General features: G+C 45.1%; 2 protein-coding genes across 4 annotated transcripts; both read left to right on the forward strand.

The window, feature by feature from the left end:
* The first annotated feature begins 7,895 nt into the window (after window positions 1–7,895).
* LOC113888621 (ribonuclease P protein subunit p14) lies at window positions 7,896–19,827 on the forward strand. 3 transcript variants are annotated; one of them, XM_027535664.1, is made up of 6 exons: window positions 7,896–8,010; window positions 10,828–10,945; window positions 11,083–11,167; window positions 13,260–13,336; window positions 13,774–13,852; window positions 14,296–19,827. In XM_027535664.1, exons 2-6 carry the CDS (start codon window positions 10,869–10,871, stop codon window positions 14,350–14,352), a joined length of 375 nt encoding a protein of 124 aa, XP_027391465.1. In that variant the 5' UTR covers window positions 7,896–8,010; window positions 10,828–10,868; the 3' UTR covers window positions 14,353–19,827. The 3 variants fall into 3 exon arrangements, with proteins under 3 accessions (XP_027391465.1, XP_027391466.1, XP_027391464.1); XM_027535665.1 differs by lacking the exon at window positions 7,896–8,010 and adding an exon at window positions 8,018–8,818; XM_027535663.1 differs by lacking the exon at window positions 7,896–8,010 and adding an exon at window positions 8,019–8,358 and having other exon boundaries at window positions 14,296–19,704.
* On the forward strand, window positions 13,774–19,704 carry LOC113888620 (hydroxyacyl-thioester dehydratase type 2, mitochondrial-like). Its single transcript, XM_027535662.1, has 2 exons — window positions 13,774–13,852; window positions 14,296–19,704. Exon 2 carries the CDS (start codon window positions 14,472–14,474, stop codon window positions 14,976–14,978), a length of 507 nt encoding a protein of 168 aa, XP_027391463.1. The 5' UTR covers window positions 13,774–13,852; window positions 14,296–14,471; the 3' UTR covers window positions 14,979–19,704.
* Window positions 19,828–23,447: the final 3,620 nt, after the last annotated feature.

Raw genomic sequence — 23,447 nt, forward strand, 5'->3', positions numbered from 1 at the left:
TTCTGTAAACTTTAAAATGTGTTTCTTGTTTGCTTTCTTATTTATTTATCTATTTCTGAAGTGTTTTTACTTTTTGTTTGGCTGCTTCAGGTCTCAGTTTCAGCATGCAGAATCTTTTTGGTTGTGGCATGTGAGCTCCTGGTTGCAGCATGTGGGGCTAGTTCCCTGACCAGGGACAGAACACAGGCCCCCTGCGTTGGAATCCAGGAGGCTTAGCCACTGGACCACCGGGGGAATCCCCAAAATGGGTTTTTTAAAGTAAGGCTGTTCTACAGGCATTAGAAGACCTTACTTGCATGAGTTACTGGTTTCATTTCCAGCAATCATGTTTGCAGGTTTTTTATTTTAATATTTATGTGTTTGGCTGTGCCAGGTCTCAGTTGTGGCATGTCGAATCTTTAGTTGCGGCGTGCAAACTCTTAGTTGCTGCTTACAAACTCTTAGTTGCGGCCTATGGCATCTAGTTCCCTGACCAGGGAGCCAAAATAGGCCCCGTACAGTTGGAGTGCGGAGTCTTAGCCACTTGACCAGCAGGGAAGTCCCATGCTTGCAGTTTTTATTCAGTTGAAATTATACATCCAAAATAAAAGGTAAGGGTCATCAAACTGTTCTTTTGACTCTACTATGGCATTTGGAAACCTAAACTCCTCAGAATATTCACTCTTTCAAATCTTTTTACAGAGTCTGAAACCCAGTAGTTCTGGAAATAGAGTGAGAACTTTCTGTGGTGAACATTGTGGTTTAAATTGAAATTCAGGGCTTGGTCTGATTATTTTTAATATATCAAGGAAGAGCAGAATATAGGTCTTAAAAATAAGAGATGTGAAAATGTGACATCAGACTTGCAGGATGCAGCTAAAGCAGTGCTCACAAGGAAATTTATAGGCTGAAATACAAATACTAGAAAAGAAGAAAGGCTAAACATTAAATAATTTAAACTTCTATCTTAAGCTAGAAAAAAAGTAAATCAAACCCAGTGGGGAGAAAATAGAAGGAAACAGAACAGTGAGAGCAGAAATCAATGAAGCAGAAAAGAAAGTATATATTTGTCATGTTGCTTGTTCCAGTCTCTCATATTCACCAAGAGCTCTGAGCTTAATGAGGTTCCCAGAGGAGTCAGTCACGACAATCACGACAGATATGACTGGGGACAGATGAAGAAGCCCCAGACCTGGGATAAGGTTCCCAGATTATTAGCCCCGGGTGAGGACAGACAGTTTCCTCCTGGGATAAGGATCCCAGATTATTAGCCCTATTAGATGGGTTGAACTAAGCATCACGTCCAGAAGCCACTGCGCTGCACCCTCAGTGGAGCCATCCAGAAAGGGGCACGTGCTGGCCATCGCCCTGGAAGGAGAGTGGGCAAGATCTTCAGGACACGGCTCCCGCCTCCTCCTGTCACTAGAAACCGTCACTGGAACCCACTCCCCCTGCAGTAGAAGCGCAGAGTCCTGACTACTGGACCACCAGTAGTCCCTGGAGAGTTCTTTTGTTTGCTTGTTTATTGAATTATTTTTGGCTGTGCTGGGTCTTCGTTGCTGTGAGCGGGTTTTCTCTAGTTGCGGTCAGTGGGGGCTGCTCTCTAGTTGCGGTGCGTGGGCTTCTTGCGGTGAGCTTCTCTTGTTGCAGAGCACAGGCTCTAAAGCACAGGCTCGGTGGTTGTGGCACATCAGTTTCGGTGCCCCACAGCATGAGGAATCTTCCTGGACCAGGGATTGAACCCATGTCCCCTGCAGTGGCAGGCAGATTCTTAACCACTTGACCACTAGGGAAATCCCATGAGAGCTGCTTTTGATAGACCTGCCAAGTGGATTTTCAAGCTTTTCTCTTAACCCTGTAATTGTGGTCCTATGGTGCTAGGAAAATGCAAAATCAGGAAAGCATGTCCCCCTCTTGAGCCCCATTTCCTGCCTTTGTGATTAGGAAGAGCCTGCAGGTTCCTGTGGAGTGTCTTTATTGATGGGTCCAGTGGAGCGTCTTTAATGACAGTCTTAGAAAGAAGGAAGGGGTCACTTATCACAGCCCTGCCTGAAAGACTTCTGGAAGCTTCTGAAATAACAGTGGAAAGCCCCAGGCATCACACGTGGGCTCTTGCCTCACTGCCTGGATATGGGTTGTTAGTACTGCTGAGGATGGACCCTCCGGGCAGACGTTGAAGAGGCTGAGGGACCAGCAATGTTTAGAACTCAATCCGCCATTAGTCTGGGCTCCTTGTTTGGGCAGAAGTGACACCAGGAGTGACTGGTGCAAGACACTGGATGGGCTGCCTGCCAGTGTCAGTCTTATCTTCTATTTGAGCCCCTGAGATCCTCCTCCTTCCCAGGGAAGCTTACTTGTTGCTTTGTCCAAAGCAAGTCCCTGGAAATTACTGGGAGATTGTAATGTGTGTCAGGCTAGGCTGAATCTTGTAAATTACACGACTGAATCAGGTGAGCGTGCCAGCTGCTACTCTGTGTTTTCCATGCATCACCTTGTCAGACTCTCACGTAGCCCTATAAGAGACAAGGGGACACTGTGCCCATTTTACAGCCAAGGAGACCAAGGCTTGGAAGGGTAAAGTGCCTTGCCCAAGGTCACATAGATAACAAGTAAAGGGAAGCCTCTTGGTTTGTGACTGAAGGTGACTTGCAAAAGCAGTGCTTTCACCGGTTCAGACAGGAGCGCTATTGCTTGATTTCCATGGGAGCCTGGAGCCCTGTTGGCTCACCTGGACCAGGCCATTGTGTGGCTGCTTCAGCCGCAGATTGCTGAGGCCACACCTTGGGCCCCTGCCGAGGAAGGTGACCTGCCTGTTTATTCAGATAAGTTCGGGATCTGCCATTGCTGAGCTGCCTGTGAGGCTGGAAACCAGCTCACCTGGATTCCAGGATCATGTTGCTAAAGGGCACGTCAAGGTGCCTGCCCTCCTCATTCTAGCCTCTTAATGACTGGAACTTGTGTTATTCGGTCTCTGCAAGGCTCATTTACCTTGCTGGCGCCCTCATCCCTCCTCCACACTCTGGAGATAATCAGGATTGTTTGTCCAAAGCAGATTTCTGGGGTGGGGGAGGGATGTTTCTGGTTGCCGCAGAGGTCAGGCCGCTGCTCTTGACTGGTGATCATCTGAGGAGCCGAGGGACTAGACCCCACACTGGTTGGAACTGGAAGGCTGGTTACTCAGGTTCCTGAAACATCACCTGTCCCCTCACCACCACACAATCAGAAAATCACCCACCCTGTAGCCTCCACCCCAAGCGTTGCCTTTAAAAACTTCCCTGGGAGCCATGGGAGAGTTTGGGTTTTCTGAGCATGAGCACCCTCCTCCTTGCTTGGCCTTTCCATAAACTCTTCTCTGTTCCACACTCTGACCTTTCAGTGGGTGTGGCTTCACTGTGCCTCAGGCACACCAACTAGGGTTGACGACAGTAGTAAACCAAGTCTTTTATTAAAAGCAGTCGTTTATTGGGTCTGTTTCAGAAACGTTTGCTAAAATACTCTTTGGCCAGGTTTGGGACCATTTTTAAAGGGTCTCTTGGACTCTGTTTCCCAAGTTTTTCTGTCTCTCTCTCTTCCCCACCCCTTGTTCCATCTCTTTTTCATTGTTTATCTCATATCTGTCTGCTCCATCACCCACACAAACACTCTCTTAACAGTTGGAAATCTGACTCTTCTGATTCTTCATCTTTCCAATCTTCCAAGGTCACTCCTTGAACCGTACAGACTAGGACTTTCCCATCAGCCACTTCTCCCTCCCCCACTTTCATCCCTCCCAAATTGGATGATGTTCATATAGCCTGTCCATTCTGCCGGGAGCCGGTATATTGCATATTGAGTGCAGCACTTTCCACAGCATCATCTTTCAAGATCTGGAATAGCTCAACTGGAATTCTATCACTGCCAGGAGCCGGCATGAGGAGCTCCACCCATGACAAAGGTCATGAGGAAGGAGGCTCGGCATACGCAAAGGCGGGATCGAGCCTCAGGAGTCCCCCTGGAAATTCTCCAGCATTTACACCCAAAACCAGAGTCTGCCTACTTTCTGCTTTGTGCCTTCACCTACACCTCTGACTTTACGGGGGGCTGTCCCCCACTACCTCTCTGAAAAAAGAGTTAGCTTACAGCTCCAGTTAATAATTCCTGGGTGTGACAGTGTTTCAACCTACAAACTCCTTTGGAAATCCTCTAGCCTGCCTGAATAGGTTTTTCTAGCCACATGTGATTGTTCAGAGCCTCCCAACTGTGAGAGGCAGGAGATGTTCTAAACTGTCTAAACACAGATTCTTTTGAGTAGAAAGATTGATTAGAAATTGTATTGGTGAAGGGATTTTCACTTGTTGGGCCAATGTTTGCTGCTAAGTTTTCCATATCCCTTACCTGCTGTGTCCCTGGCAGTGTATTGATTAATATAATTGGTGTAAGTAGTAGCTTTAATGTTTGTAACCTGGGACCCTTGAGTTAATTCTTTTTCTTGTTATAGCCCACCACACCTTTGCTCTATAGGAATGCAACTTTATCTAATGCTTTTGGAGGGTGGCTACCTGACCAATCACCTTTAGAGAAAAATAAGTTTTCTGAAGTAAGGGTCTTAAAATGTTAACAGGCCCCCGGGCCAGAAGATGATGCAAATCACCTAAGCTTTTGCATACGATAAGTTTGCAGGAAGAAAGCCTGGCTTGCTGCCTGACTCTACCCCTTCCCCCATTATCCTCTATGCATAACTTAAGGTATAAAAACTGCTTTGGAAAATAAAGTGCGGGCCTTGTTCACCGAAACTTGGTCTCCCCATGTCGTTCTTTCTCTCACCTTCTGGCTGAATTATTCAGCCTCTTTTCTCCACTGAATTTCCTCACTGAGCTATCCTTATTTCAGCCTCTTTTCTTCACTGAATTTCCTCACTGAGCTATCCTCATTCTATTACTCTTTATATCCTTAATTAACGTTTAATTAAGCAGTTGTTTCCTGATCCTCGCCGACGCCGTCCCCGCTTCGAATTCCCTGGATCCACTGGGGCTGGACCCCGGCACCATTTCCTGAAAGGAGGTTAAAAAAGAGCAGAGGGGGTGGTCACAGATGGGGCAGTGGGAAAGTCCTCAAATTACCTGCCCTGGTCTGGGCCAGAGGGCAGCCCTGCTGGGGCTGTGGTCCTGGTGTTGCCAGCTTCCCCGGGACCCAGCGTTGCTGCTCTCTGGGCTAGAAATCATCATCAGGCTGTGGGCCTGGGGTTGCCAGTGCCTGTGATAGGCTGAGGGTCTCGTGGGACCTTATGCGGGGGGTGGGGGGAGGGAAGGATGTCCTTTGAGCAACAGGACAGCCCTGTCTGTTGACTCCTGGAGGAATCTTCCTTTTCCTCATTTCTGGATCTTTGGTCTGTAAGCCCTCAAGACAACGACCAGGAACCTCAGGGCACACCTAGACGTCTCCCGAGCTCCAGTAAGGACGAGAGGAGAAGAGATTCTTAGCGGCAGAAAGTGGCAGGAGGGACTTCTGTGGCAGTCCAGTGGTTAAGACTCCACTGCAGGGGGTGAGAGATTGATCCCTTGTTGGGGGACTAAGACCCCACATGCCAAGTGATGCGGGCAAAAAAGAAAAAAAAAGGGGGGGGGGGCACAAAGATGACAATCCCAGTGACCCAAGTCAGAGCTGACTGGGATTAATTAACTCGCTAGAGGGCAACTCTGAGTGTCAGACTACAGTCCCCCACCACACCTCACAGAACCAGACGTGGTACTGAATACAGAAATTTTCAGATTGTACAGAGGTATGACTGCATGTGCACCACACATTGTGCAGCACGCCCAGTGAGGTCCGGGGCTGCCTTCTGTGGTCTAACGCATTCGTAGTTCTGCTGTATGCTCTGTGCATATCCGCAGCAAACGGGACAAAAGCTATAAAAAGCTTCATCTCAGTTCAGATTAAGCATTATGCCAAATGAAGAAAGATTTGGTTTCCAGATTTTTCTTGGATTCCAGGGTGGTCCCCTCTCTCCTGCTGTGGGGAGTCGGGATGGGAGGTGACATCTTGAGGAAAATCTGTTCTTCCAAGTTGGAAAGAGGGGCATGCAGATGGCTATGGTCCAAGGCTCCCTCTGGTGACTGTAAGGGGCAAGTCCTGAGTTTTATTTAACAGGTTTTAACAGTGTTATAAAAACGATGCCTCCTCAGTTTAGAATAAACAAACTGGATGCTAAAACATTGTGAGCATCTCCTCCACCTTCTACACGGCCCCACCCTTCTTCCATCAGTCCACTTGGAACCCTTCTAGACATCACACTTATGTATATATGTATCCATGTGTACACTAGATGCTGAGGCCAGTAGGAACCCAAGTTTGGTTGCTTGCTGCTCGAAAAGTCAATACTCAGAGATGAGTGTTGGTGAAAAAAAGTTGCTTTATTCAGGCACTATTGCATGGCGCCTGGCACAAAGTAAGCCCTTGATTAATATTAGCTATGATGGACTATGTCTGAGACCATCTCCTAGTTGTGGGTTAGAGGAAAAAGGTTTTAAAGGGGAGTTTCAGGAGTGCACAAGCAAGGGGCTACATGCAGAACAGCACAGTCAGTTCCAGTAATTATCTCCAGACTGATTGTGCAGCGGTGTGGTCAGCATCATCTTGAAGGTTTTATGTGTAATCAGTCAGTAACTCTACTCCAAGGGTGGGCTGTTTCCATCTCCTTAAGGCCAGCCCCTGGAATTCTCAAGTGAGCGAGATGAATTCTCTTCTACTTACACATGGAAGGACTTCTGTTCCCAAGAAGGGCTCACAGGCTCCTGCTTGGTTTCCCTCTTCCCTTTTTTTTTTTTTTGCTGCTTTTCAATCCTGAGGGGAACACGGGCAGGACAAGAAAGGGAATAAAGTTTTGGATCGAGAGACTCATCATAAACTTGTCAAGGGAACTCATTTTAGGGGTCCTTGGTAGGAGTTGAGAGCTGGGCACCGGATGGCAGTGGTGGAGCCAACACTGACAAGGCCCCAACCTCACGGGCTTTACATTCAAGTTTTGGCAGTCCCAGGCCCTGTCCTATAAATACCCCTGACATATCACGTAAGTGGTGGTAATATGGTGTAGTGTGGAGAGAACTGTCTAGAGTCAGATGTACTTATAACTGTGTGCTCTTGATCTTAGCCTGTTGTGCCTCAGTTTCCATCTCTGTAAAATGGATCATAATAATAGTGTCCTTAGGATTGTGTGAGAGTTCAATGAGATAATGTAGTTTTTTGCATAGTGCCTGGCCACAAAGTAAGCACTTGATTAATATTAGCTATAATTATTGAATACACATGGTATGTTTCATGAGTACAGGGGCCATATCATCTTGTTCCCAGTACTTATCATGTAATAGGGGCTCAGCAAGTACTTATTCAGTTAACGAATAGATGATACTTGGTTTACATTTGGAAACAGAACCATCTGGGCTTTTTATGTTAACCCAGACAGAATACCTACTATGCGCTGGGAGCCACAAGAGACACCGAGAAAGGGTCTTGCCCTTGGTGAGTGCTTTACATAGGAGATGCTCACCAGAAGAGATGCCAGATACAAATTTTTTTGAATGAATGAAGGCATGAGTGAGTGAATGCTCCTGGGCAGAGTCCCTTACCCCGCGCAGACATCTGCACACACGGCCTTCTGCAGAGTGGGCACTGCTGCTGCTGCTGCTAAGTCACTTCAGTCGTGTCCGACTCTGTGCGACCCCATGGACTGCAGCCTACCAGGCTCCTCCATCCATGGGATTCTCCAGGCAAGAACACTGGAGTGGGTTGCCATCTCCTTCTCCAAGAGTGGGCACTAGAGGGCACTAAGCATGGCGAGTCTCAGATTCAGAGTTACTCCTGGGTCCTTAGGAGAACTCCGCGCGGTGGCGTCACATCCGCTCTCCATGTCACGCTTCCGGGGGCGGGGCAGAGGAGCCAAACGTAAACACCCCGGAGTTTCCCCAGGCCGCTAGCTGCGCGGTAGCTCCACGTCTTGGTGGATTCTTGCAGTGAGTAAGAGTCCGGGAGGCGTCAGACTAGTCCGACGGAGAGCCGGTAGGCGGAAGCCCACAGCGGGGCGACTGTTTTCCGGGAGTGGGCTCAGTTGGCCGCCCTGGTGACGTATGGACGTGCGCGCCACGGGAGCGTGCGTAAGGCGGAGGGACGGCAGGCAGCGAGGAGCGGCCTCGGGTATCTCCCGCTCCGGCCGTGGACGCCACGGGCTAAGGCGAGGCTGGGTCGCGGACCATTCCGGGCTTCTCTGCAACACGGTCTCAGCCGCACCGGACGGCTGAGAGGACTGAGCGAGACCACGTGTGCAGAGCGCATGCGCCTGGCCTCAGGCGGGCGCGAAATCAGTGGCGGAAGTTAGAAAAAGTTGAAAACGTCTTCACCTGCCCAACAGTAGGGAATCGAGAGCTTTTTTTTTTTAATCATTGATTTCGTCTCAAAATCATATATTGAATGCTTGCCTTATGCGATGTATTGCTTTAGGTTTTTGGGAAACAACAGAACACGACAGAAAACCCCGTTTCTTTTGGAGCGTATATTCTAGTAGGGCTGGGGAGGGAAATTGAAATAAAGAACAAATGAACTTGACAGTTAATATTGGAGGGTGGTGAATGCCTTGAGGAAAACGAGCAGGGGCACGGGGCGGTGACATAAGAGAAAAATGCCACTGGAACAGATCGGGGGCTGAAATTGAACAAAGTCATGAAAGAGGCAAGGGAGTGAGCCACGTGGCTATCTGGAGGAAGATTATTTCTAGCATGTGGAAAAGCTAGGAGATACGTCCAGAGACCGGAAGGAAAAAGCTGGAGCTGGGGAGGCCGGCGTGGTGGAAGGAGCTGAGCAGGGGAGAGTGGTAAGACACGAGGTCAAGGCGTTGGAAGTACCGGGTATCGATCAGGTTGGACGTTACAGGGCTGTAAAGACTTTGGCTTTACTCTGAAAGGGGAACCTTTGCAAGGCTTCGAGCAGAGGAATGATGTGGCCTGTTTAGTTTTTAACAGGGTCACCCAGGCTGCTGTAGAGACGAGACTGGGGAGGGAAGCAGGGACACTTGTTACTAATAAGTCAGGTTATGAGTATCCCTGCAGCTACCAAAAAGGCTGACTTGAGAGATGGTGATGACAGCCACCGTGGAAGTGCTCACACTTTCCCGATGAGCCTGGTGACTGAGCCAGGCTGCAAGGGAGAGCTTCCCAGCCGTCTTCTCCTTTACTCTCAGGACAACCTGCAGAGGGCAGTGCTGTCAATGACGCTGTGGCTCAGGCCTATCAGAGGCCAGTCAGAAGTGACTGCTCAATAAACATCTGCTCCTTAAGTGTTTTGTAGTTTTTTTTTTTTTTTTTGTAAAATAAACGTAACATAAAATTTTACATTTTAAAATGTACAGTTTGTTGGCATTAAGTACATTTATATTGTTGTACAGCTATCACCATTATCCATTTCCAGAATACTGTGTGAGCCTTTGTTGTTATTGGCATCCTAAGCCCCAATCTCACTCATCTGCCTCAGGCAGCCAACTCTTCTAAAGTACTCAGTAACACTTCAAAAATAGCTGTTGTGTGCTGGGCAATAAGTGGAATGACTGAGAGTCCTGTTCTCCTTGCCCTTTTAGTTAGGGAAGACTCTGGTGGTGGGGAAAGAAGCAGTAGGTAGTCTGAAATCAGAGATACTCTTGAATATACAGGGCTCACACTACTACCAATTGGTCAGTCGGGTATTTTAGTAAGTGTTGGTTGAATATTCTGTGCCAGACTCAGTTAATATTCATGATTGTTGAATGGATAGTTGGATGTAGCTGCTTGACCCTGACTTCTCCTTTTCTCTTGCAGTCATCATCTGGGAGTGATTGGAACTGGGCCCAGAGATGTGTTTGTAAATGCTGGTTTATAGTTATGTGACTTTGAAAAAGTCCCTTTCCATGGTTGGGCCTCAGTTTCCTGGTCCCTTTAGTGGGGGGAGCAGATATTAAATAAATAGGCAATATTAAAAGACTCCATAACAAGAGAACTTAAAACAGGGTGTCAGAGGAGACCTCCTTGAAGAGATGATATTCCTGGAAGAGGTGAACTTTAAGTTAAAAAGTGAAGGCTGAGTAGGAGAGGTCCAGAGTGAGAGTGAGGTGGGAGTGGAACCAAGGACAGGATTCTGTACAGGGGGACCAGTGTGTTCTGAGTTCTTGAAAGTCCCATATCTGTTAGAAATGGCTTGAGTATCCATTCCAGACATTCCTCTGCAGACCTTTGCTGTTGAAGCTCAGTCTTTCAGGAGGCTGCCAAATAACCCTGTGCAGGCCTGGCCTCCAGACAGAGAACAGGCAGGTTCAGCGTTGGGGGAGTCCAGCAGAGGTGCCACCCCTCATTCTCCTCTTCGTGTTCTATGTTGACTGAGAGGAAAGAAGAAGAGGTCCCAGATTGTACTCCTGGATGCTTTTATTTTTATTATTTGCATTAAGAGGCATCATGCCTGGGTGGTCTTGAGGGGACTCGGTAGCAGTTAGAATCTCTTTGTGCCTTTGGGCAGGTAGTAGCCATCTTTGCCAGCGCTCAATGTTCTCATCTCAAAAATGGGGTTACTAATAGCATTTACCTGCTGGGATCATTTTGAAGATGTGACCTAAAGTGTGTGAAGTATTTAGCACAGAGCTGGGTACTCAGTAAGGGAAAATGTTTGCTGGGATTTAAATAAGAATACAGTGTCTGGTATATGTAAAATATAGAAATTTCCTTTGTGTCTATACAGGTAACATCAGCTTGACCAGAATTAGATGAGGTATTGTACTAGGAGTTCTTTTAAAAAATCAGATAGCTCAAATTATCTTTTAAAAAAAAAGTGAAAAATGGCTTATATCTTTGTAATTTTTAGCCTTCTTGACTCAAGGTAGATGTGATCAGCACTGGAAAAAGATGCCAGCCCCAGCTACCACATATGAAAGAATTGTTTACAAAAATCCCTCTGAGTACCACTACATGAAAGTCCGCCTGTAAGTTCCGTCCCTTAAGTTTCTTATTTTTTTAATTGAAGTTTAGTTGATTTACTTAAGTTTTATTTTGATTACTTTTTTATGAATCTGAGTAGTATGAAATTTAACACAGTGCATTTAAAATTTTTTTCTTACAGAGAATTTCAAGATGGTGGTGTTGGACTGACTGCTGCACAGTTCAAACAGCTGCTTATTTCAGCCCTAAAGGACCTGTTTGGTGAGGTATGAAGTCACTTGGTAGTTTGAACACCACTGAGATTTTGTAGGGACTTCCCAGGTGACACTAGTGGTAAAGAACCCGCCTGCCAATGCAGGAGACAGAAGAGACTCGGGTTTGATCCCTAGGTTGGGAAGGTTCCCTGGAGTAGGGCGTGGCAACCCACTCCAGTCTTCTTGCCTGGAGAATCCCATGGACAGAGGAGCCTGGCAGGCTGCAGTCTATAGGGTCGCACAGAATCAGACCTGACTGTAGCGATTTAGCCTGAAGATTTTGTAAGACATACTGGAAGGAAGGACATTTTTCCAAAAATTAGTTTAAAACCACATTTGAAACTGCAGAAGCAGAGTTTTAGAAGTGATGAGTTTTGAGTAGGCTTTTTCTAATATGGCTTTTAGTTGACAAGAAACTTGTGAAGCAGACGATTTAGTGTAGTGCTACTCAAACTGTGGTGCAGACTGGCAACCTACAAACTGTTTTCTTTTTCTTTTTCTTGCCCACTGTGAGGATTAGTGGCTTGTACCAGAATGTCAGGCAGCACACCATTTCCTTTACTGAGAGTCTTCAGTGAGAAAATGTGACCTGAGCTAAACAGTATGTCCACTGATATTGTCAATTTCCACTCTGGTGTGGCTCCTTATCACAGACCAGCGCTTGTGAGTAGCGCTGTTTTAGCATTCACTTGAAAACAAGTAGAGTTTTGAAGAGAAAACAAAGACAGATGATTCTCAGGAATTATTTCCTGGTACATATGTTTTATTAAATTAAGATCTGTCAAGCACTCATCAAAATGAAAACCTTTTACTTTGCAACAGCCTTGGTTCAGAGGCTGAAAAAACAAATTACAGACTGAGGGGAATATATTTGCAAACCACATAAGGACTGATATCTGGAATATATAAAGATCGCTTAAAACTCAAAAGAAACACAAACAGTCTGATGAGAAAATTGGCAGAAGTGGGCATTTCCTGGAGGCCTAGTGGTTAGGATTGAGACTTTGACTGCAGAGGCTAGGATTTGCTCTCTGGGGAACCATCCCACATGCCACGTGGCTTGGTGCAGCCAGAATACAAAAGCCAGTCCCCAAAAGTGGCTTGCTATGTTGAGTGATTCCATTTATATAATGCTCCCCAAATACTGTAATTATCATACATAACTATATAGTCTGGAGACAGAGGAGTGTTTGCATGTGAGGGCTGAGGACAAGTTGAAAGAGAACCTTGTGATGGTATAGCTCTTTATCTTGATTATGGTAATGGTTCCCTTAAACAATCTATATGACAGTGTTGCACAGAACTACACATATGCACATGTAAACAAATGAGTGCATGTATCACTGGCAAAGTCAGAATAAGCTCTGATTTATTAATTTTGGTTTTCCGGTGTTGATGTTATACTGTACACCGGAAAACCAAAATTAATAAATCAGAGCTTATTCTGACTTTGCCAGTGATACATGCACTCATTTGTTTACATGTGCATATGTGTAGTTCTGTGCAACACTGTCATATAGATTGTTTAAGGGAACCATTACCATAATCAAGATGCTGACAGTGTGGGAGGCTGAGTGAAAGGTGCATGGAACCTTCCTGTACATTTCTTTGCAATGTAATATGACTTTAGTTTTTCAAAGTAAAAAGTGTGAGGGAAAAAAAAAAATCCATGCACCTTCTATATGTCAAGTATGAAACCTGATTCCTGGGGATGTAGCTGTAAACAAACAGACATAGCTTGTGCCTCACGGGCTGTCGGTGTTGGTTATGTTAGTAGGAAACCATGGTGAACAATTAATGGCAAGAATGGTGAGTATTATGAAAGGAGTGGTGGGTCCTGTATGTGAAAGAGCATAGCAAGCTACTGAACTTAATCTTGGGCATCAGGGAAGGGACAATGTAAACAAAGACTTGAGAAAAGTAGAGAGGTCTTAGCAACATGGAAAGGTATAGGAAGAATGATCCAGGCAGAGGGAGCTGTAAAAAAGCGGGCCTCGTGCTCCAGCACCATTAAATAAAATACAGATTTTTTGGAGGAGAAAAGCAACTAGAGTTCAAGAGTAAGGATGATACTCATCTGCTAACGGCATCATTCTCTACTTAGGTCGATGCTGCCTTACCTCTGGACGTTCTGACCTATGAAGAGAAGACCCTGTCAGCTATCCTGAGGATATGCAGCAGGTATGACTGACGGTGGAGCCCTTCTAGTGTAACAGCAGAGACGGATGGTAAAAAACAGAAGTGCTCCCTTCTGAAAATGAGGAGAGTTTTGTCCCTGTGAACTCCAAGCAGCTTTTGAAAGTTTAAATGGGGGAGAATGTGAACAGTTACCCACCAGGAACTTACAGTCCAAAGAGCCAGACTTGGGATTTACTTACTGTTGTAGTGTTTCCCAGTTGATAGTCATGGTTGCAGAATCAGAAGTGGGAATTTTACAAACATGCCTGATTGAGGTTCATTCTGTCCTCTGCCTTGACATGGTATGCTTTTATTTGTAAAGTTTTCTTATTTAAATCAGGTTTCTGGTAGAAACTACTTTCTGGACCATCACAGAAAAAAGTATGAGTGAGATGCTGCAGGAACAAATCTTTACTGACGCTTTCTTGATCTTTCCATAGTGGTCTTGTCAAATTGTGGAGCTCTCTGACCCTGTTAGGATCCTATAAAGGCAAGAACTGTGCTTTCAGAGTGATTCAGGTAAAAACACCTTCACATACTCCAGTTGAAGCTGAGTAGTAGACCAAATTGCTTATTAATACATGTCCCATTTCGGCTTGCATAAATCTAGTGTGGCTAATGCCATCCAGCTGGGAGGGGGAAACCCAGGGTGTCAGTAGTTATGAAAACGTGAGACAGAATGCTTAGGCTTTAGGTGTATGGGAGAGGTTTGGGGATAAAACTTGGAACACCTGTGGAAAAGTCTTTTATTGCTTAATGCCTCGTGCCTAATGTATTGAAATGTTCTCTCTGAGCTTGTCATGCCCATTTATTTATCTCAGGCTAGCTCTCAAGATGCTCTTTAAAATGCTACTGCATCGATTTGGCTTATCCTATAAAACAGGGCATATTTCTACACTGTCCTGGATTTCCAGGCAATTTTCTCCTGATACTGCCTTAAAATTTCTTTTCCTCTCTTACAGGTTTCTCCATTTCTCCTTGCATTATCTGGCAATAGTAGGGAACTAGTATTGAATTGAGTAGTCTTCAATTTGAGAAAATATTCCTCACTCTCAAAAGTACTTTTTGGTGCCAGCATAATGTTTGGAGACCGAAGCAGCCCAAAAGCTCCTGTCGATGAGATTTGAGAGTGCTGAAGATGTTCCCAGTAATGTCCAGCCATCGCCTTTGGTGGGGTAGGCTTCACAGGAGAATCTGCCTGAGCCAAACAGTGCTGAACAGGCAGCCCTTAGGGCACATGCACCTCAGAGTTGGAGACCGGGCTGAACTCAGGAGGGCCTTCACACAGAGGGACGTGGCCACCTTCTCAGAATTAACAGGGGATGTCAATCCTTTGCACTTAGACGAAGATTTTGCAAAACACACCAGATTTGGAAAGACAATTGTCCATGGAGTTTTGATCAATGGACTTATTTCAGCTCTCCTCGGTACTAAAATGCCAGGGCCAGGCTGTGTGTTTCTTTCCCAGGAAATTAACTTTCCAGCCCCTTTATATGTTGGGGAAGTTGTTTTAGCTTCTGCAGAAGTGAAAAAGCTGAAGCGGTTCATTGCCATTATTGCAGTATCATGTTCTGTACTAGAAAGTAAAAAGACCGTTATGGAAGGCTGGGTTAAAGTTACGGTCCCAGAAGCTCCCAAATCCTGAAATACGTCTTTAGAGGTACAAGTTCAGGCATCAGTGTTGTTATTGAAAGCCTCTGGGGAAAACAGGGATTGCTGTTCATCAAGTGCAGGCTCATAAACCTGTACTGGGGGAAGGGAGCAGGTAGAGAGATGTTCCAGTGTCCACTTAGGCTTCACTCCTGCTTAAGTATATTCATCATCTATCTAGGTTTTCAGCACTGAAAAAAATAGGCAATTCCCTGGTGGTCCAGTGGTTAGGACTCTAGGCTTTCACTGCCAGGGGTATGGATCCAATCCCTAGTCAGGAAAGTAGGATCCCACAAGCCATGTGGCACAGCACGCCCGTGCGCACACAGACACACACACACAAGTGAACAGAGGAGATCAGAGGTGATTCTAAGGTTGCACACTGTTAACCAGGCTCCCATAAGGTGCCATTAAAAAGAAAAAAGAAAAAACTGAAAAAAGTGTTAGGAAAGTTATCGTTTAGCTTAATGTTCTACTTTTAGGATTTCAAACCTAATTAGATTTGCATTCAGATAACACAAACCTACCTATATCCGTGTAGAATAAGAATTTACTAAAGTCACTGAGTTTATAAATAGCAAGCATTTAATTATTAAAGGCAATGATGGAAGATATGTCATCTTTGAACACCTATCTTTTAACAGTAAATATTGTTAGATCTTGTTCTTCAGCAGTTTCTGAATCAGAGTTTATTATAATTTGTTACTGTTTACACCAACATGGTGATTTATTGACTCTTCAGTGTCACCTGCCCTTCAGATTGTTTTCCTGTCACTGGGGGAGGGCTTGTGTGCATCTTTGGACTCGGTTCTGCAAGCTCTCTTGGTTTCATCTATAAAGCAGTGATAACGACTCCATACAGGAGTGCTGGAGATGACAGATAAAAATAGGTAAGCACAAGGCCCAGCCTCTGAACAGCAGCTACTGCTGTTGGCATTCTCATCTGTGAGCAAGGCTACAGGTTTCCTGAGTTTGGAGCTATCTGGCCAAAAATTAAAGAACAGATGAATCTTTCAGGATGTCAGCCAGTCTCCATTGGTTTTCTAAACCTGGAATAGATCTTGAGTGCAGAGTTTCTATTTTAGCAATCCAGGTGATTTTCTCTCTCCCTTGAAAATATTTTGGGGGTCCCCACCCATTATATAAATAATACATGCTTTTATTAAAATAATTATAAGATTAAAAAAATTGAAGGAACACTGTGGTGGCCAAGTTCTTAAGCATTGAGGGGTGTTAGAGAGGAAACGTGCCTAATTTGTTATTATTGGTCATCCTGTACACAGCCAGCACTATTAAGACAATCTATGGTAGAACATACAAGTAGTCCATCTGTGCTCTGTGGCTTTAGATGGTGGCTCAGACCACAGCTGGTTGCTTTGATCAGGAAGATAAGATCAAATTAATTGGTTGCATCCACCCACATTTCCTGGAAAAAAATTTTCCTGCTGCTGGATGGGTTAACTAGATTTTTTTTGTTGTTTGCATCAAGGGGATCCTTAAAACAGACTACTAGAAAGAATTGTTCTCATCACCAGAGGGCAGTGTTGTGTATAAATGAGTAGTTTAATATTGTACCATAGTCCAGTTTGTGTTGGTAATGTGGAAAATACCAAAATCAGGGTGCAGAGCAAGGATACCGTTATCATGAGTTTCAGAAGGGAAAGCTTATATGGCTTCAGGTTCACCTAAAGAAGGTGTATGTGTAGGTGAAACACGATACATGCAGATAATTGGATGTGACACTGGAAAACAAAACGGAGAACTTGAGTCCCAAACACTTGATGCTGAGACCATCTGTTCCTGCAGAACTCATTCTCTGGGACTTAATGGGAATCTTGAAGGATGGGTCTGCAAGTGGAGTGTGGTGTGATCATTGATACTATAAGTTACCATTCTTTCAATGATAAGCCAGGTTTCTACAGTAATTCTAATCCTTTAAACAGTTTTATGAATTTACTGTTCCATTTTATGGGCTCTATGACTTGCCCAGGGTTGTCAGCTAGTATGCAGTGGAGCTGGGATTCACACGGGCATGCCTGGCTCCAGAGCATTTCTTTTTTCCATTACCCTGTGGGTCTTAAAATGTTCCCATACTGGAACACTATCAGTTTCTATAATAGTATATTATGTTGCATTTGTATTTGGAACTACCATCGTACATAATTTTTTTTCTATTTAGAATATTCTAGATCTTATTCCCTGTTACAGTTTTAATGTTTTCCTCGCTGTTACTTGATGGCTTCTACCAATACGTATTGCCTGCACTTTTTCTAAGTTGATGTTCAGTGCGTGTCTTCAGAGCAGAATTACTGAAAGAGTTATTCAAGGATGAAACTGTGTGCAAGTCAGGCGTGGTGGGGACTGTGTACATGAGATCTGATGGATAGCTGATTAATAGTGTGTAACTTAAAGTAGCTTCTCAGTAGGAATGTTTCTTTTTTTTTTTAATTCTCCATAGATGTCATGGTCTTTGATCTTTATAAACCGAAAAAAGATGGAACAGAGAAGTAGGCAAGGATTTAGGGAGACTCTGTAAATGATGACTTGTTATTTTTAACGCTGAGCCAAGATTCTCAGACCACTTTCGCTTTGTTGAAGCTGACTATAACACAAACTAGCTGGCTGGCTTTTTCATTTTGAGCTCTCTACAAGTTGCCAGAAAGAGTGACTCTTCTAATGAAAGCACGAGTGACTCTCATATAGGAAATCCTCTTCCAAGTAATTGAGAGTGGCCTTGACTGTCCAGGGTCACCAAGAGAAGTGAGTACCCAAGTACCACCTGAAAGAGCAGGGCACATTGTCCCAGTGCTTGCCATGTAGGGGCGTTATAAGACTGCAGTTTATAGGATGTTTGATCACCACAGAAATACACCCATCGTAAGCAATTGCAGCCTAATGGACTGGAAAATTGCTTAACAGATTTTTGTATTTGATTAGAAACATTTCCATATTGGTGAAACGCCACTCATTTCTTTTTCTGAGCAGTGAATCTTAAGTAGCAACAGGGAGAAAGCCTCCCCACAGCCACCATTCATCTTGCGTATTCAGCTAGAAAAATAGAACTGCTAAAGGCCCCACTGGTACCTCTTAGGTAACCACAGGTTTTCATTTTGTGCTGAATTATTAGACATTTTTCTTTTTACATTCTTAGAGCATGATTAAGAGACCAATTTACTCCCAAAGAAAATTGCTACTAAATTACATCTATTAAGTTTTTATATTAAAACATACTCTACCAAAGGTTGACAGTCACTGAGCAGCTGTGCCACTCTGAATGCGTCATGTGCTGGCATAATTTATTAACTGACTGTATGCAAGTGCCGTGAAATTACTCTGGGGCTGCATTTGAGTATCTCCAGGGTCCCGGATGTTTCACTCCCTTTGTCCTTGGATTTTCTTCCTATGGATTACACACAGAGACCAGAATTCTCAACATCTTCAGAGAAATTTTGGTTTGCAGAAAAATCATAAGAAAACCCAAGACGAATGTGGACACTACATAGATAGAAAAGAATTAATAGAAGGCTCCACAAACAGTCGATTTCTAGGCCACAGTCAATTTCTTGGGTGGCTCTTAGTGAGGCCACAGTTCACATGACCTTATAAACCATGAGCAAAATTCCTCTGCGATGTGATGAAAAATTCCAGTATGTAAGGGAAGTAAGAATGATCACAAGTGACTTGAATTTTTTTTTTTTTTAATCCAGATCATGAATATTTAAAGAAAGAAAATAATTCTGAATGGGGAGGCAATGCTGCTTAGGAACCACTGAGTTTTTCACTAGGTTCTATGAGGATTTGTAGAACAGTTGCCAGGTCCAGAAGCGTCTTCACTAAAAATCATTATTTTCAGTCAGTCTGGCCAAATGTCAAGCTGTTTAACAACCTGTGGACTATCTAAACATTTGGCAGCATACAAGAATATAAATCTTTCTTTATTTTCCCTTGCAGTCCTGAGTAGTTATGTATATAGCAACAGAAGTACTGCATATCTCATTTGCTTTACCCAGTATGAGACTGGAAGCAAAGTAGATTTGATTCACATCAGCTCTGGACTAGGGAGTTTCGCCACATTCACCGTGAGCCACTTCAAAAGCCAAATGGCTTTTCAGACTATCATAGCCTAGTCTCCAGAGGATCCAGGGATCCAGTTAAGTCTAGGCTCTTTAGGGCACTGATTTGGGTAGTTGAGATTATAAGGCTGCTATAGTATTTTATTCTCAGAGGCTTCAGGCAAGAATTCCTCGAGAACAGGAAAGCCTAGATTTAGAGTTGTTAGTCCCTGGCTTCATTCCATCAAATACCTGATTTCTGACTTTCAGTTTCATTTCCTTAGTAAGGAAGAGGACAGGCTGTCATTTGATGACCTTTGCAACTCAGTTGTATATTGTTATGTTTTTTCCTAAACATACAAGTAAAATATTTTTAGAGACATTTTGAAAAGTGCAGAAAACAAAATAGCATCATGATTCTGTTTACTAAAGACCCTCAGCTAATATTTTGGTGGGCTTCCTTCTGATGTTTTTCCTATGAACATTTTAAAATCTTGAAATCATAAAATGCATACATTGGGTTTTTTTCCTACTTACTGTTGTATCTAGGGCTTTCCCCAACATCATTAAGTATCCTTTGATAATCTAATTTTCAACCTTTGTAAAATACTTATGATTGTATCACGATCTGTCCAGTCTTCTGTGTTAGATATATACCTTTGAGTGCTATGTATTTGTACTGATCTCTGAATATCTCCTTAGGATAATCTACAGGCAGGATTACTGGGTGAGGACATTTTGATGTGTGTGGTCAAATCCCAGCTGCTAGTGCCAGACCTCTTACATGGTTAAGTACTCAGTAAATAATTGTTGAGTGCATAAATGCCCCAATTTATATTCCCCCAGCAGTATGCAAGAAGAGCCTTGTCTCCGGTCAGCCCACATGATATGAATAATGATTAAAGCCAAATTTTGGTTTCTGTGAATCTGTTAATGAAATAATGCATTTGCCTTAAACAGAAGTAAAAAGTGAACCCTCCCTAAGTGATACATAGTTTTAATAGGCTGCTGCTTTATTATCTCGGTGTTACAGATGGGGAGCTGGGGCTCAGAGGGGTTGGGTAACTAATTCAAGGTCACACAGCTGTTAATTCCAGCTCTCTCTTTTGTCCTGGGATGCTGCCTTGGGAAACAGCACTGTGGGTGGGTCAGAATCATGGCCTTGGGTTCAGGCAGATTGGGGCAGATTTGGGTCTGAGTTGATCGAAGTTCTCTGGCTCTGGGTTTTGAAGTTGGAGCCAGTACTGTGGGATGGAGCACCCCAAGTCTGAGGTTGAAAGTTTTGAAGGCCTTGTGTGCTGAGCTTAGAATTGGGCCAGAGGGTAGAGACTGGGAGTTCTGGACCAATGCCCAGGTTTTAGGGGCTCCAGTTCAAAGAGCTTTGGGTCTGAGTGTACTGGAGTCTTAGGGCTTCAATTCTGAGGGCCCAGCTCTTAGGTTTTTGAGTCTGAAGAGCCACGTTCGAGAATTCCCCACAAAATCTGAATCTGAGGGGCTTGTAGAAAGTTTGTGGGTCTGCAAGGCAACAGCATGAGATTGCCATTCTGAAGGTCCATTTTTCTGGGTCTTAGGGTTCTTTGGCCTGGGAGGCCTGGAAAGGGTCAGTTGTAAGTCAGGGTGTACAGTTTTGAGGGCCTAATATGAGAAATCCATCAAGGAATGTTTGGGATTGTTTGGGCCTGAGCGTTCCGGGAGCCTTGAGCCTTGAGCCCAAGACGCCGTCTCTTAGGCTCTGAGGACCTCTGGGGGTGATGGCTTAGGGTGAACTGTCCCGAGATCTGAGGCCGGTGCTGAGGGTACCGAGCTCGCAGTGCGGCTACGTGGAGCTTGGAGGCGCAGATCCAGGACAGCTGTGACAGCGACGGTTTGGCCCTAGGACCCCGCGGGAGGTGGCAGCGCGAAAGGGTTGCCTGTGCCGACAGCCAAGGCGGAGGGGGCGGGTCGGGCGCTAGGACCCGCGGGCGCGGCGGGCGGCGCGTGGGGCGGCGCGTGTTGACAGCGGCGGCGGCAGCAGAGCCCGGCGGGCGGCAGGAGTCGGCGCCCCCGGTTCCTGCCCCAGGTCCCGAGGCGGTGGCGGACCCGAGTCCCGGGATGGCCTTCATGGAGAAGCTGCCGGCCGGCAAGGTGCTGCTGGACGACACGGTGCCGCTGACAGCGGCCATCGAGGCGAGCCAGAGCCTGCAGTCTCACACGGTGCGCGGCCCGCCGGTCGGGGCGGGCGGCGCGGGGCGGCCCCGGGCCTTGAGAGGGCTGCGGGCAGCCGGGCTGGGTCGCCCGGGAGGGGCCCGGGGCAGGGGTCGGCGGTCCGGGCGAGAGGGCTTGGGCGTGGCGTCGCTTCGGGGCCAGGGTCCCCGGGGCCCAGGCGGCAGCCGAAGTCCTGAGGGGACGAGGGTGGTAACCGCAGCCCCTTGGGCCAAGGGAGTGGGAGGGCTCGGCGGTGCCCTGGGAAGGGATCCGAGTCGGGGGAGGTGAGGGACCCCCGGGCCCACCTCGGGCCGACTGAGGAAAGGACCACTCAGGACCCTCTCCATTTCTCCTCTTTGGGGCGGCTGAGTTTCCCTCCTTTCAGCTGGGCATCCGAGTGGTGGAAATGAGGGTGTGCCGGGTCAAATGGAAGGATGACTTTTATAGAGCCTACTTGTTGGGATGGCAGAGTGGCCGGTGTCTGAAGCTCCCTTTCCAGGTCAGCTGCTTGCCTGAGGCACGGGGAGATGTGAGGGAGGCAGTTTGGGCTCCTGCTGAGGCAGGTGTTTGAAATTGCTCCTTCCCTCCTCTAACTTGTTCTTTAGCAGGCAGTGGTAGCATTCAATTTAGTTTAAAACCCACTGGAGTAGCATAAAGGAGTAATAGGTCCTCATAGTAAACACAGACAGAGTTCATTTCTGTTACATAGTGTCTTTTATGGGTCTTTAAAACCGTGGTTGTTTTCATGTGCTGTACCTTTTTTTTTTTTTTTTTCTTGAAAAGCACACTGTGCATTATAATTTACCAGCAATAAACCAGTAAAAAAAAACCCCCAAAAAACCAGGAGCTGCTAAGCCAGTGGGACTTTGTTTGGGAAATATGAAGGGGAGAGAGAGATTCCTTAGATTGTAATGTTTTGTGGGTCACCAAATCAGATTCCGGCTAAGAGGCTTGTTTGTTTACCATTGCAGGGTGTTTGGGGTTCATCATCTGGAGCCTAAAGCCCCACAATAGCCTTCTGTTTCTCTTCTTGCTCAAGCTGTTCGGCGACTTCAAAGATATCTTTTATTCTGTTGTATTAAAGTGGGACTTTTTTGAACCTCAGTTTCCTCTTCCAACAGTCATGCTTTGTAGGGTTTGGATCGTTCAGAGTGTTCACTTCCAGTTTAGGAAAATGATCATGTATTTTTTAAAGTGCATTTTATTTCACTGTGCATGTCTTTAATTCTGTTCTACAGACTTGTGAGAAGGCACTGTGTGGGACAGAATTTGTTAACCCCTCTGTAATTTGTGCTAAGGGAATAGGGGTTAGGAGTTGAAATTTAGTGCTGGGAATCAAGAATAAATTCTGCTTTTTAAATTAGATTATTATTTTAACTTAGCTGTTGACCAGTACATCTTATAACCTTTCAGGGAGTGGGGTTGGGTCTTAGGCTTATTTTGTACTGAAAGTCCAGAGAGAGTTGGTTATAAATGCTCACAGACTACTTCTTCCAGAAAGCATTTCATGATGGATGGCCATTGCCCCACGCCCTGTGTTCACCTCCACCTTAACCTTGATCAGTTTATTCTGTATTTACTCCTTTAGTTTTCCACTCTACCGGGCTGTGAGAGGAGGGATGATTATTGTTCATTTTTGGGCCCCAGTTCCAGGCATCTGATAGGATTTCATGTGTCTGTTGAATGACTAAATGAATGAATTGTAACCGTCCTTCGTCTTCTTTTCTGTTTGTGTTAAACTGTAGTGATAAAAAATTGAAACAGCATGACATCTGAGGCTCTACATTGAGGGGTCAGTGCTTCAGCAAAGTGGTGAAAGATGTTATAGGATTCTGTTTTTGCAGAGGTTTTCTTTAAGAAATAAAATAATTTAGGGTAGAGAATGGGAGTTCCTATAATGATGACTGAACACCAAAGACAGTGACTCACAGGAGACACATAGAGGCAGATGTGGTGGAGTAAAAAAATTGCAGCATTGTCTTGCGTAATTTTTTACTGTTCAGTGTTCTTGTCATTTTAGCTGTAAAATATGAGACTGAAAATTATTGCATCAGCCCCGAACTTTATTGAGAAAATCCTATGCTGATGCAAACTTTTTGGACTAGTAGACTCTTAAGGGTAAGTCTCTTTAAACAGGAACTGTTGGAAATTGTTTTGAAAAGCAGTAGTTGTTAAAAGTGGTATACAGAAGAAAAAGGCATTGTTTTCTGTTGGGAAGTTGGAAGATG

The sequence above is a fragment of the Bos indicus x Bos taurus genome, unplaced genomic scaffold (genome assembly GCF_003369695.1).
Source record: "Bos indicus x Bos taurus breed Angus x Brahman F1 hybrid unplaced genomic scaffold, Bos_hybrid_MaternalHap_v2.0 tig00000255_arrow_arrow_obj, whole genome shotgun sequence".
In the NCBI taxonomy this organism is placed as follows: domain Eukaryota; kingdom Metazoa; phylum Chordata; class Mammalia; order Artiodactyla; family Bovidae; genus Bos; species Bos indicus x Bos taurus.

What these genes read in the sequence shown, in the direction of transcription:
- LOC113888620 (XM_027535662.1), top strand. Translation starts at nt 14,472, where the DNA reads ATGTTCCCAGTAATGTCCAGCCATCGCCTTTGGTGGGGTAGGCTTCAC.
- LOC113888621 (XM_027535664.1), top strand. Translation starts at nt 10,869, where the DNA reads ATGCCAGCCCCAGCTACCACATATGAAAGAATTGTTTACAAAAATCCC. An exon ending in CACTACATGAAAGTCCGCCT is followed by an intron (nt 10,946 to 11,082) that starts GTAAGTTCCGTC and finishes TTTTTCTTACAG; the next exon opens with AGAATTTCAAGATGGTGGTG. An exon ending in ATCCTGAGGATATGCAGCAG is followed by an intron (nt 13,337 to 13,773) that starts GTATGACTGACG and finishes ATCTTTCCATAG; the next exon opens with TGGTCTTGTCAAATTGTGGA.